General features: G+C 35.9%; 6 protein-coding genes across 6 annotated transcripts; 2 read left to right on the top strand and 4 right to left on the bottom strand.

Moving 5' to 3' along the window:
- Positions 1–88: 88 nt before the first annotated feature.
- On the bottom strand, positions 89–568 carry LTP1 (tyrosine protein phosphatase LTP1; the record flags this gene model as incomplete). Its single annotated transcript, XM_041549178.1, has 1 exon — positions 89–568. The coding sequence occupies one exon, from the start codon at positions 566–568 to the stop codon at positions 89–91; it is 480 nt and encodes a 159-aa protein (XP_041405112.1).
- A 585-nt stretch (positions 569–1,153) lies between these two features.
- Positions 1,154–3,193, bottom strand: TKL1 (transketolase TKL1; the record flags this gene model as incomplete). The annotated part of the gene is made up of 1 exon (XM_041549177.1): positions 1,154–3,193. One exon carries the CDS (start codon positions 3,191–3,193, stop codon positions 1,154–1,156), a length of 2,040 nt encoding a protein of 679 aa, XP_041405111.1.
- A 1,396-nt stretch (positions 3,194–4,589) lies between these two features.
- Positions 4,590–6,221, bottom strand: OPY2 (Opy2p; the record flags this gene model as incomplete). Its single annotated transcript, XM_041549176.1, has 1 exon — positions 4,590–6,221. The coding sequence occupies one exon, from the start codon at positions 6,219–6,221 to the stop codon at positions 4,590–4,592; it is 1,632 nt and encodes a 543-aa protein (XP_041405110.1).
- A 755-nt stretch (positions 6,222–6,976) lies between these two features.
- Positions 6,977–7,732, bottom strand: KABA2_02S11066 (uncharacterized protein; the record flags this gene model as incomplete). Its single annotated transcript, XM_041549175.1, has 1 exon — positions 6,977–7,732. One exon carries the CDS (start codon positions 7,730–7,732, stop codon positions 6,977–6,979), a length of 756 nt encoding a protein of 251 aa, XP_041405109.1.
- A 715-nt stretch (positions 7,733–8,447) lies between these two features.
- On the top strand, positions 8,448–9,698 carry MRL1 (Mrl1p; the record flags this gene model as incomplete). The annotated part of the gene is made up of 1 exon (XM_041549174.1): positions 8,448–9,698. The coding sequence occupies one exon, from the start codon at positions 8,448–8,450 to the stop codon at positions 9,696–9,698; it is 1,251 nt and encodes a 416-aa protein (XP_041405108.1).
- A 955-nt stretch (positions 9,699–10,653) lies between these two features.
- On the top strand, positions 10,654–12,027 carry TEF1 (translation elongation factor EF-1 alpha; the record flags this gene model as incomplete). The annotated part of the gene is made up of 1 exon (XM_041549173.1): positions 10,654–12,027. The coding sequence occupies one exon, from the start codon at positions 10,654–10,656 to the stop codon at positions 12,025–12,027; it is 1,374 nt and encodes a 457-aa protein (XP_041405107.1).
- Between the last annotated feature and the right edge of the window lie 59 nt (positions 12,028–12,086).

Raw genomic sequence — 12,086 nt, 5'->3', positions numbered from 1 at the left:
ATTGTATTAGATGAATTTATATATGGGTATAATGATGAAATATAAAACTATCATCATACCACCATATTCATCAAAAGTTTAACAATTTCTATAGCTCTTTTTTTAAAAATTGCTCACTGAAATATGCGATTTGTTTCATATTATAGTCGAAACCTTCATCCCCACCATAATAAGGATCCTCGACGATAGTATCAAATTTACCATCAGTGTTCCATTCTCCAAAGAGGCATAGTTTAGCCTTTGAACCCTTCGGTTGAATTTTTTTTAGATTCTTCATGTTCATTTCATCCATTCCAATGATATAATCGAACTTATCGAATGTAGTGGTCTTAATTTGCTGACCACGATGGTCGATAGGAATACCGTACTTCTTACAGGTCGATACAGTACGACTGTCTGGTGTATTGCCAACATGATAATTACTAGTAGCAAATGAATCGATTACATCGAAGCAATCTTCTACATTATTTTGTTTAACAGTGTGGTGGAATACTGCTTCAGCCATAGGAGAACGGCAATAGTTACCTAAACAAATAAAGGCAACTGATATTTTTTTATCTTGAGTCATATTTTGTGTTGTTATTGTATTATTCTCGAAAAAGGTAGTAAGGAAATTAAAAAAATTCTAAATATTTTAAAAATAAGTCAGAGTCTATATATAATTGAACCAAAACTTTAAAACACCCTTAGGTTAGTTAATTATGCTCATTTGGTAAATTTCTCATCTTAATTTTGAAATCAAAAACAGGAAGCGTTGTAAAAACAATACCAAATTATCAAGGTCTCGAGGTGAAAAAAAGAAAATAATGATATGAAATTGCTGTGAGCATTTATTACCAAGATATGATTGTAGAACAGTTTCTCTTTTTCCAATTTTTCATAAAATATTAAACGTAATAATTTATCAAATTGCTATAATATTTATATGTACATATATATTAGCTACATAATTGAGTACCGGTCTAGTTTGTCCCAAGAAAAAACAATAAAAGTGATTATGATAAGCATCTCAAAATATATTGTAATAAATTCAAGACTCTTTTTTTAATGATGATTTTCTTGAGCGAACAGCAACAAAAACCCTTCTTTTTGTTTCATTTTAATTTATTGTTTAAATAATTCATTATAATTTTTTTATTTTTCATAGGTAAGCTTAGAAAGCAGATCTAATTGGAGAAATTAGGTCCTTACCCTTGTAGAAGGCAATAGTCTTTTCAGCTCTAGAGACAACACCTTCTGGGACGAAATCGAAGTATTTGAAGACTTCTGGAGCCTTACCTGAAGCACCAAATCTGTTTAGACCGAAGGATTGGTGAGCGTACTTCTTCCAACCGAAAGAGGTTAGAACTTCAACGGACATAATTGGTACACCATCTGGTAGAACGGATAGCTTGTATTCTTCTGATTGATGATCGAAAGTGAATTCATCTGGTAGGGAGACAACTCTAGCATTAAGACCCTTGTCGGCCAATATCTTAGCAGCATCAACAGACAGAGAGACTTCGGAACCAGTGGCAACAATAACAATATCTGGGTTGGTAGCATCCTTTAGAATGTAACCACCCTTGGCAGCCTTTTCCAAGGAGGAACCTTCTAATTGAGGCAAGTTTTGTCTAGTTAAAGCAATAATACTTGGAGTGGTGGTAGATTCAATAGCAACCTTGTAAGCAGCAGAGGTTTCGTTACCATCCGCTGGTCTCCAGACATGCATGTTTGGTAGAGCTCTGAAGTGAGCAAGAGTTTCGATAGGTTCGTGAGTTGGACCATCCTCACCGACACCGATGGAGTCGTGAGTGGCAACCCAGATAACTGGGTGACCAGATAGAGCAGACAATCTGACTGCACCAGCAGCGTAAGAGACGAAGTTCAAGAAAGTACCGGAGTAAACCTTGTAGTGAGCACCGTAAGCGGAGATACCATTCATGATAGCACCCATGGCATGTTCTCTAATACCGTATCTGATGTATCTACCGGCATAAGAACCCAATTTGTTGGCAGGTGGTTGGAAGTCTTCAGCATCCTTAGCTCTAGTCAAGTTAGATGGGGTTAAATCAGCAGAACCACCTAGCAACTCTGGTAATTCATCACAAATCTTATCTAGGACCATTTCGGATAATTTTCTAGTAGCAAGGGCAGAGTCAGATGGAGTGTAAGTTGGCAAAACCTTTTCCCAACCAGCTGGTAATTGACCTGCTAGTCTTCTCTTCAATTCAGCACCGACTTCTGGGAATTTTTGTTGGTATTGAGCGAACAATTGGTTCCATTTCTTTTCGGCTTCAACACCTGGGTTTAGGATCTTAGCTTGGTAGAAATCGTATACTTCTTGTGGAACAACGAAAGATTTGTCTGGGTTGAAACCAAACTTAGTCTTCAATTGTTTGACATCGTCGGCCTTCAATGGAGAACCGTGGACGGAGTGATCACCGGCATTTAGAGAACCGTAACCAATTGTAGTCTTCATCTTAATCAAAGTTGGCTTGTTGTGAGACTTCTTTGCTTGAGCAATGGCGTTAGCAATGGCGTCTAAGTCAGTGTTACCGTCTTCGACGTATAGAACTTCCCAACCGTAGGCTTCGTATCTCTTGGCGACATCTTCATCGAAGGAAACTTCGGTGGCACCATCGATAGTGATAGAGTTGTCATCGTAGACACAGATCAAGTTACCTAGTTGCAAATGACCGGCCAAAGAAGAAGCTTCAGAAGAGATACCTTCTTCTAGACAACCGTCACCAAGGAAGACATAAGTATAATTGTCAGACAAAGTGAAGCCTGGCTTGTTGTAAGTAGCAGCTAAGTTAGCTTGAGCAATGGCTAGGCCGACAGCGTTAGTGACACCTTGACCTAATGGACCAGTAGTGACTTCGACACCTGGCAATTCGAATTCTGGATGACCTGGACATTTGGAACCCAATTGTCTGAAAGACTTCAAGTCATCGATGGAGAAGTCGTAACCGGTCAAATGTAGCATTGAGTATAACAAAGCGACAGCATGACCGTTAGATAGAACAAATCTATCTCTGTTAATCCAGTCTGGGTTCTTTGGGTTCATTCTCATTTGAGAGAATAAAACATGAGCAGCAGGAGCCAAACCTAGAGGAGCACCTGGATGACCAGAGTTAGCTTTACTGACTTGGTCTACAGCTAGAAGTCTAATAGTAGAGATAGCTAATCTATCAATATCACCGAAAGCCATAGTGTATTTTTGTTTGTTGTTTGTTTGTATATATGAGTGGAAAGGTTTTTTCTGTTTTAAGAGATAAACTTTTCCTTAGTGATGATGATTTATATTATGAAAGAACAAGAAGAAATGTTAAAAATTGTGATATATAGGAAAGAAATACGTATGCAATAAAGGGTATAATTAAATGAATGCACTTAAGAAGAAAAAACGAGAAGATCATTAAAGAATCCTCTATATATATATTCTTATAATTATATGTAAATTGAACGAAATCATTTAAATGCCCAAAAAAAGATTATTAAATTTTTCAGTTTAATAATCACACTTCCCAAACAGCAAAAAAAGTAAGAAAGAGCGAGTCCAGTCATCCATCACACCTTACTTTGGCTAACAGTGTGTAAGCGACCGACAGTGTAAAAGCAACAGAGCGGGATATTAAAATTAGTGCGAGAGCAGAATAAACCCTAATGTAGGGGAAAACCTGATTAGCTGAAACTGTTCAATAATTAAGAGAGAAAAGCCCACCCATCTTAATTTATCTCAGTTTATCTCCCAATTTTTCAGTTTGGTAAAGAATAATTAGATAGGGCGGGGGCTGTGGGATGTGTCTGGCATGTGCAGTGTGCTCTGAGAACTTGGCGGACGTTTCGCCATGTGGGGGCAACGAGAGAGAGAGAGACGGAACACCGCATGTTCCGCGAAACAGTGAACACTGCGTACAAGTAAACTTTTATGAGTAATAATGAAATTGAAGGCGGATACAGAGAGAAAGAGAGATGGCCGTAGAAGTGAACATCAGTATGTTCGCTATATTAAGCAGTTATGTCATGTTGCACGGAGGCGGTTCTTTCTTTCTTTCTTTCCTTTTCTTTCCTTCTCTGTCCGGCGGTGTGGCGGTGTTATACAACAATAGAAAGCGGTGATATTATTATCACTGTCTACGAACACGGAACGGCGGTTTGTTCTTTCCTCAGTTTGCCTTTCATGACACCGATAGCGGTAATATAATATATACGTATTTACTGAACTTGACTTGGTACTTATCATTATTATATACTGTTTATTATTAACTCAAGGTAATATGATGTAAACTTCGAAAGAGTTTTTTTCTAAAATTATTGACAGAAACAGAGTAGATATTAGAGAATGAAAGACTCAAGTGCCTCTCCTATAGAATAGTTTATCTATTTTGTGCTCATTCTCTGATTGTAGTTATTATATATAACACCATCCATTATGAAGGGAAATGTAACATCTGCGTAAGCACATGTGTGATGAGGGGTATTTGATGTTATTGTTTTTATTAGTAATGTTTATGCTTTATATTTGTAATTATTTAATAATATTATTAAGGAATTGAGGGGGGGTGCTAAGTATGTATATTTATTTATATGTGTAATGAATGGGATTATTCAGAGTCTATCTCAAAGGCATCATCAAAAGGACTTTTAAAGTCTTCATTATTCTTTATTGATGCTGACGCTGATGATATTTTGTTTTGACTTGGATCAAGAGATGAATGAGGTGGGTTTTTTTCATTGCGTAAGGATGGAGGCATTTCAACATCTAATAGGAAACTCCCATTATCATCGTCAACTTCATCTTCATCTTCATCATGGTTATTATTAGTGTACTCATGTAATTCATATTGATCATTATGATCAATGATATCCTTGTTACTATCTTCTTCTTCATTAATTTGGATCAATTTTGGTTTGGCCTTGATTGCAGTCATTAGATTATTACCTAATCCTATCTTGATTGTTCCTAGACTTGAATCCATTGCACTCTCCATATCGTCACCAATCTCTTCATCTAATGTATTATCTTGTTCAGCAGATTCCATCGTCGTTGTAGCAGATTCACCAATATGTTGCTGTTGCTGCTGTTGTATTGAAAATTGTGGTGTTGATTCTATATTGATACTCATATCATCGAAATCTTCATCTAATCCACCTAAGATAGATGATCCTAATGTGATATGGGATCCAGTGTCACCAACAACATTCAAACTACTACCACTGTCAAGTTGGTGACGAGAAGGTTTATTTAGACGATGTAATCCACTATTGCTACTATTTAATGATGTAGGCGTGCGTCTTGAGTTACCATTGTTATTATTATTATTATTATTATTATTATTATTACTATTTCCACTTCCAATAGTACCACCATGACCTGCACTTGTGACACCAGGAATATACGCAATAGGTAGCACATTGGATGCATTCGTCCTGATAGTAGAAGTAGTGCTAGTACGGTTCCCTGGTATTAGCATCGATCTACGTAGAGACTCTTGGGAGCCTTGATGTTCCAAGGAGGAGGGAATCCAAGGTGTTTTGTTCTTAATCGCATTTCTTTGTAGATTGTTTGAACTGCTATGGTTGCTTAAGTCTCTTAATTGAACTATATCATCAACTCCCAATGGAGATTGATGATTACGGTTATGACGATGATTATGGCCACTTACGTTTGCGTTCCTCTTGTAACCGTAATCGTTTAAACTTGTCAATTCATCAAGTGCTTCGTCGTCTAAGGCAATGCCTCTTCCACCTTTCATACGTTCGTTATTATTTCTGCTTCCCTCATCTTCGTCACTATACTCGTCATCATCTTCATCAGTGAATTCACCATCAAGCTCATCATCGATCCCATTATGATCACCAAACATATTCATATCATCCTTTAATTGCAGTTGATTATGCTTTCTACGAGGTTTCCAGTACCATTGGTATACTAAAGCAGTAACTAATATTAATAAAGCAGCAATACCACCAATGACACTACCAACTACGATCTTTGTTACGTGACTGGTACCCCCATCATTACCCGAACTATTATTACTACTGGTGGTACTAGTTGAGTTGTTCAAAGAACTGAACTGACTCGATGATCGAGGTGAACAGTACGTGGTCGGACATTTATCACATGTTATTGATGTCATGACACAATATTCATCGTCTGCACAAGTAGGACATGCAGGCGTAGTAGGACATAAAACACATCCATCTGATGAGGTTGTACTCGTCGAGTTACTCATATTTGCAGTATAACACTTATATCTCGAAATTATCTTGTATTATCGTATTGACAAAATTTGTTCTTTTCCTATTTTGTTTTTATTTTCCCAGTATCTGCCAACACTTGTTTACTTATATATCTATCTGATCAAATGGAAATGAAATTAAATTATTCCTGATATGTGATCGTATCATTATAATAATAGTATATGCATTTTAATTTACACTTTTCAGATCTCAACGTCATTTGCTCTTCTTTTTTTTTTCGAGTTTTTCGGTGGTTTCGTGTTTGCTTAGTGGCCGGCCATTTGGTTAAAAATTTCCTCTCTGGGCGTAGTGCGATGCTCTGCCATTCATGATTTTTTGAGAATGACAGAAATAAGCTTGATTGACTGTCATAAAACATAAGTATAATGCAATCGGACTAGTAATGCCAACTAAGATATCTTATTTTATACGTATTTATACAATTATAGAAAGCTGCTGTAAGGATAATATAATGTGAAGGTACTGCATTTAGTATTTACCTAATTATTCTGAAGATAATAATTTCAAAAACTAATAAATAGCATGATTTTGAGAGGAAAATATAATCGAATAAAAGATATGTTTGTAAAGGTTATTTGGTTATATTACTATTTTAGTTATTGAAGTATATGTTTTATATAATTATGTACGATTATTTATTTTATCAAACTTATTTTTTCATTTCGAATAAGGAAGGATGTAACAAAATGTTAAAATGTAGGGAAATTTTTTTATTTAATTAATAAGTTCATGTTAGTTGTTCTAATCTATTTCGTAATTCTTGCCTTGTAGTTTTATTCTCAAAATGGATTGGAGTATCTACTCCATCGGTTTTAACATAGAGTAGGTATGGTGAACATACATCTTCACTTTCTTTCATATACACCAGATCATCTCGTTTCGTTGTTGACAAGTAATTCATTAGTTTATATTTCACGTAACTACTATAACCTCTACGTCCTTTGTAAGGAGACTCACTAAGAACACTTTCCACATTACTATCACTTCCGTTCTGGAAGACTTCATCTTCTAGTGTCCTTGCAAGAGGAAGATCCGATGTGGAACCACATGTTCCATTTTCTTCTATCCCATATTTTGAAGTTCTTTCTAATTCAGATACTGATCTTGAAAATTCGTTGAAAAGAAGACTTGAGTTCTTCCTTCTTGTAACTGGTTTTGTAAAGCATCTTTTAGTAAAATTATTAAAATGTTTTAATTTGTTTCTAAAATAACGACATGTAAAATAATTTCTATTATGACTACCGTCAATATTATAATAATTATAATCGTTATCGTTTTGAGGATCCCTTGCAAATGTATCCAGTACTCTTTCTAATCTCAATACTTCTCGTTCTGTTTGATCCTCAATGTTATCAACCAAGAGAGCTAGTCTTTCCGTCTCTAATAACAGTCTATCCATATCCATTTCAAGATCCTGAACTTTTCCAATTTTTGGATGGTTTTCTTGTTTAATATTGTTATTATATGATGCAGTTCCTTCCATAGTAGAATGATAACCTAAATATATATTCGTAATACTATTATCTTTACAAAAAACAACTATAAGTTAATTCAATTTTTTTTGTTACGAATTATTTTACGAAATACTGTTTTTTAAACCGTTACAGTATTATTGGGATTATAAAAGAATTAACATTTCCATTTTTTTTTGTACTTCAGTTTGTCAAGGTATAACCAAATAATTAATTTGACTTTTAATTTCCAAACGTCGGATTGAATGTGGCACCTCTGACACAACAGCAATTGTGAGAATGTTATGACCAAAGGCAAGAATATCAGAGAAAATTGTAACCAACAAACATGGTAAGTTCTTTCTTTTCTATTTTGGTAAGTTTATACACTCAAGAATTGCAAACTAGCGGTCCATTCCCTTGTATATCGTTGACTGTCACAATAAATAGTCGATTAATCATTTGACTATAGTATAAATATACGGCGCTGCATAAAATTATGTCTAAGTCAGAAAAAAAGAACAACAACCAACCTAGCGTAATATAAAAATAAGCTACATAAACGCAGCAAAATAATTCCAATAAATACCAAATAGGCAAAAAAAGGAAGGGAAGGGACAAGGAAACGTTCCTATAGTATAGACGAGCATTCAATCAAGTTCATTTGAACATTAACTGTGCATTCAGGGAGATATTTTTTAGGGACAGTTTGCGAACAAAGATTATTATAGAAACACATATACAGTCATGATCTGGTATATAAGGTTATACACCCTACTACCACTGCTGCTCATAAGTACAGAGCTTATTCAATGCCAAAAAGATAATAATATAGGTAAGGACCCTAATAACGACTTATTCTGTGCAGTATTGAACCCTCACACAGGCCAATATATAGATCTTTCTCAGTTGTCGCCGACTCCTAATGAAGTGATGGATCCAAAGAAGAGACGTAAAGAGTCTTCAAAGATGAAATGGTTGGTTAAAGGGTGGGGTGATGACAAAGATAAAAATTTCACATTAAGTATATGTTCTAGTCCGATTAGTGATGACAATTCAAACAATAATATCCCATCAATGGGCCAGTTGACCAATTTTACAGGAGCATATTATACCGAACGTACAAAGAGTCATAACTCAGGAGATCAGGATAATGATGATGATACTTATATTGAAATACTTAGCTCTATTGGAGATTTTAGTGTTAAACCACAGTTACATAATGTGAACAATAGAAAATTAATCTTAAAATATGAAAATGGTAGTTATTGTCCCGATGGTCACTATAAGAAATCTTCATTATTAAATTTTGTATGTGATCGAGAGATTACCACCAAGGCGCAAATCAGTTACATTGGTAATTTAAACAATTGTGCATATTTTTTTGAAGTACGAAGTGTGTATGCATGTCCAACATCAAACAAGACCAACGAGATAAATGTAGTAGGAATATTTGTCGGGATCGGTATTGTATTTATCTTAGTACAATATTTAAGGCGTAGTATGCAAAGACGTATCATGTTAAAGGATAACAATACAAGTTCTTTGGATAGAGACAATAATAACACTATCAGGGATAATAGTTATTTTGGAGGAGGTGCTACTATAGACAGATCATCTTCACAAATTGGATTGGATCAACCTAATTGGGAATTTTTTGATAATAGATCAATATTAACTAAATTTCTAAATGTTGCACAACGTAGTATACGAACAATAGTATCTCCCATTGCTCAAGCATTAGATAACAATAAAAGACGACATACCAGAAATGGTGGAGGTAATTCTAACGGAAGTTCTAGACCAATAAGATTATATTCATCACCATTTGCAAGTAATAGTCAAACCTCGTTTTTAAGAGATATGGAGATACAGAACAATATATTAGATAGTTTAGAAGTAACAAGTGAAACTACTACTAATGGAAATAGTGTGGATTCTACTGCAGATGATAACAACAACAACAACAGTAGTAATTCATATAATGATAATCTATAAGGAAGAAGTATATAAAAGTACGTAGTTATATGCCTACTTCAAGAAAAAGAAAAGAATCAGTAACTTCAGCTACCATTGCTCAAAGCACTTTAAAATAAACAAACTCCGAACATTTCTAGTATGTTATGTAAATAATAGAACCATTAAGAATATTCATAGAGTTGAATAGAATTGCAACAATATTAAACCTCTATTTTTTGGACTGACAGTTGTAGTACATCCGTACATGCCTTTACTTGCAGAACACCTGAACACCGCATACAAACAGTCCTGTTGGCCCAACCAAACTGAAGATATACAGATATAATATTCATAATTTTTCTTTGGCTACGCATATTACTGCAAATGCAGACTCGCTGTCCCGGGATGACCTGCACTGCTGCTCTTCTGTGTGCGACCCAGTCATTGCTAATAAATACCAACACTTGATGCCCTGTTACCCGCCACAACTGCTTTATTCTTTCTTTTTTTCCATTCGGGACCCATCAAGTTCTGCCGAAGAAAACACCGCAGCAGCCCTCCCCCTCATCGTTGGACCAAATTATTTTTCAATGAATTTAGTCGTCGTTTCTTGTTTCTGCGGGTCGTACAGAATTACATTGCGCGCATCGATATTATTATTTCTATAGACATAACCGTACAAGACTTAAAATTAAATAGAATTAAATAGAAAAGGACTACAATTTTACCATTTTTTTTACCTTAATTGGTATATTTCTTTCGGTTTTGGTTGAAAAAAGTGAAAATTTTTTCTAGAAAAAAAATAAAATAAAAATGAAAATTTTTTTCTTTTGGGTCATTTCTTTTGGAGTATATAATAAATGATTTATTCACCTATATTACATGTATTAAATTCCCTTGCTTCAATTAACTATTAATTCTATTTTTCTCAGTTCTAATTCTTTTTTTTACTTGTAATACGTAATCACAGCAAACCAACTATATATTATTCACAATGGGTAAAGATAAGTCTCATATTAACGTCGTCGTCATCGGTCATGTCGATTCTGGTAAGTCTACTACCACCGGTCATTTGATTTTCAAGTGTGGTGGTATTGACAAGAGAACCATCGAAAAGTTTGAAAAGGAAGCCGCCGAATTAGGTAAGGGTTCTTTCAAGTACGCTTGGGTTCTTGACAAGTTAAAGGCTGAAAGAGAAAGAGGTATCACCATTGATATCGCTCTATGGAAGTTCGAAACTCCAAAGTACCACGTCACCGTTATTGACGCTCCAGGTCACAGAGATTTCATCAAGAACATGATTACTGGTACCTCTCAAGCTGATTGTGCTATCTTAATCATTGCTGGTGGTGTCGGTGAATTCGAAGCTGGTATCTCCAAGGATGGTCAAACCAGAGAACACGCTCTATTGGCTTTCACCCTAGGTGTTAGACAATTAATTGTTGCTGTCAACAAGATGGATTCCGTTAACTGGGACCAATCCAGATTCCAAGAAATCTGTAAGGAAACTGCTAACTTCATCAAGAAGGTCGGTTACAACCCAAAGACTGTTCCATTCGTCCCAATCTCTGGTTGGAACGGTGACAACATGATTGAAGCTACTACTAACGCTTCTTGGTACAAGGGTTGGGAAAAGGAAACCAAGGCCGGTGTCGTCAAGGGTAAGACTCTATTAGAAGCCATTGACGCCATTGAAGAACCATCCAGACCAACTGACAAGCCATTGAGATTACCTCTACAAGATGTCTACAAGATTGGTGGTATCGGAACTGTGCCAGTCGGTAGAGTTGAAACCGGTATTATCAAGCCAGGTATGATTGTTACCTTCGCCCCAGCCGGTGTTACTACTGAAGTTAAGTCCGTCGAAATGCATCACGAACAACTAGAAGAAGGTGTTCCAGGTGACAACGTCGGTTTCAACGTCAAGAATGTTTCCGTTAAGGAAATCAGAAGAGGTAACGTCTGTGGTGACTCCAAGAACGATCCACCAATGGCCGCCGCTTCTTTCAACGCCACTGTTATTGTCCTAAACCATCCAGGTCAAATTTCTGCCGGTTACTCTCCAGTTTTGGATTGTCACACTGCTCATATTGCTTGTAAGTTCGATGAACTTCTAGAAAAGAACGACAGAAGATCTGGTAAGAAGCTAGAAGACCATCCAAAGTTCCTAAAGTCCGGTGATGCTGCTCTTGTTAAGTTCATTCCATCCAAGCCAATGTGTGTTGAAGCTTTCTCTGACTACCCACCTCTAGGTAGATTCGCTGTCAGAGACATGAGACAAACCGTTGCTGTTGGTGTCATCAAGTCTGTTGAAAAGTCTGCTGCTGCCGGTAAGGTTACCAAGTCTGCTGCTAAGGCTGCTAAATAAGATGTTTAATTTTTGAATTTCCATTTATTTGACTCTAATCTTATTTTCTCAATTGTATA

This window comes from Maudiozyma barnettii, assembly GCF_903064755.1.
Source record: "Maudiozyma barnettii strain CLIB 1767 genome assembly, contig: KABA2_02, whole genome shotgun sequence".
Lineage (NCBI taxonomy): Eukaryota > Fungi > Ascomycota > Saccharomycetes > Saccharomycetales > Saccharomycetaceae > Maudiozyma > Maudiozyma barnettii.
Note: the sequence above shows the minus strand (reverse complement) of the source record. Positions and strands in the feature narration are given on the sequence as shown.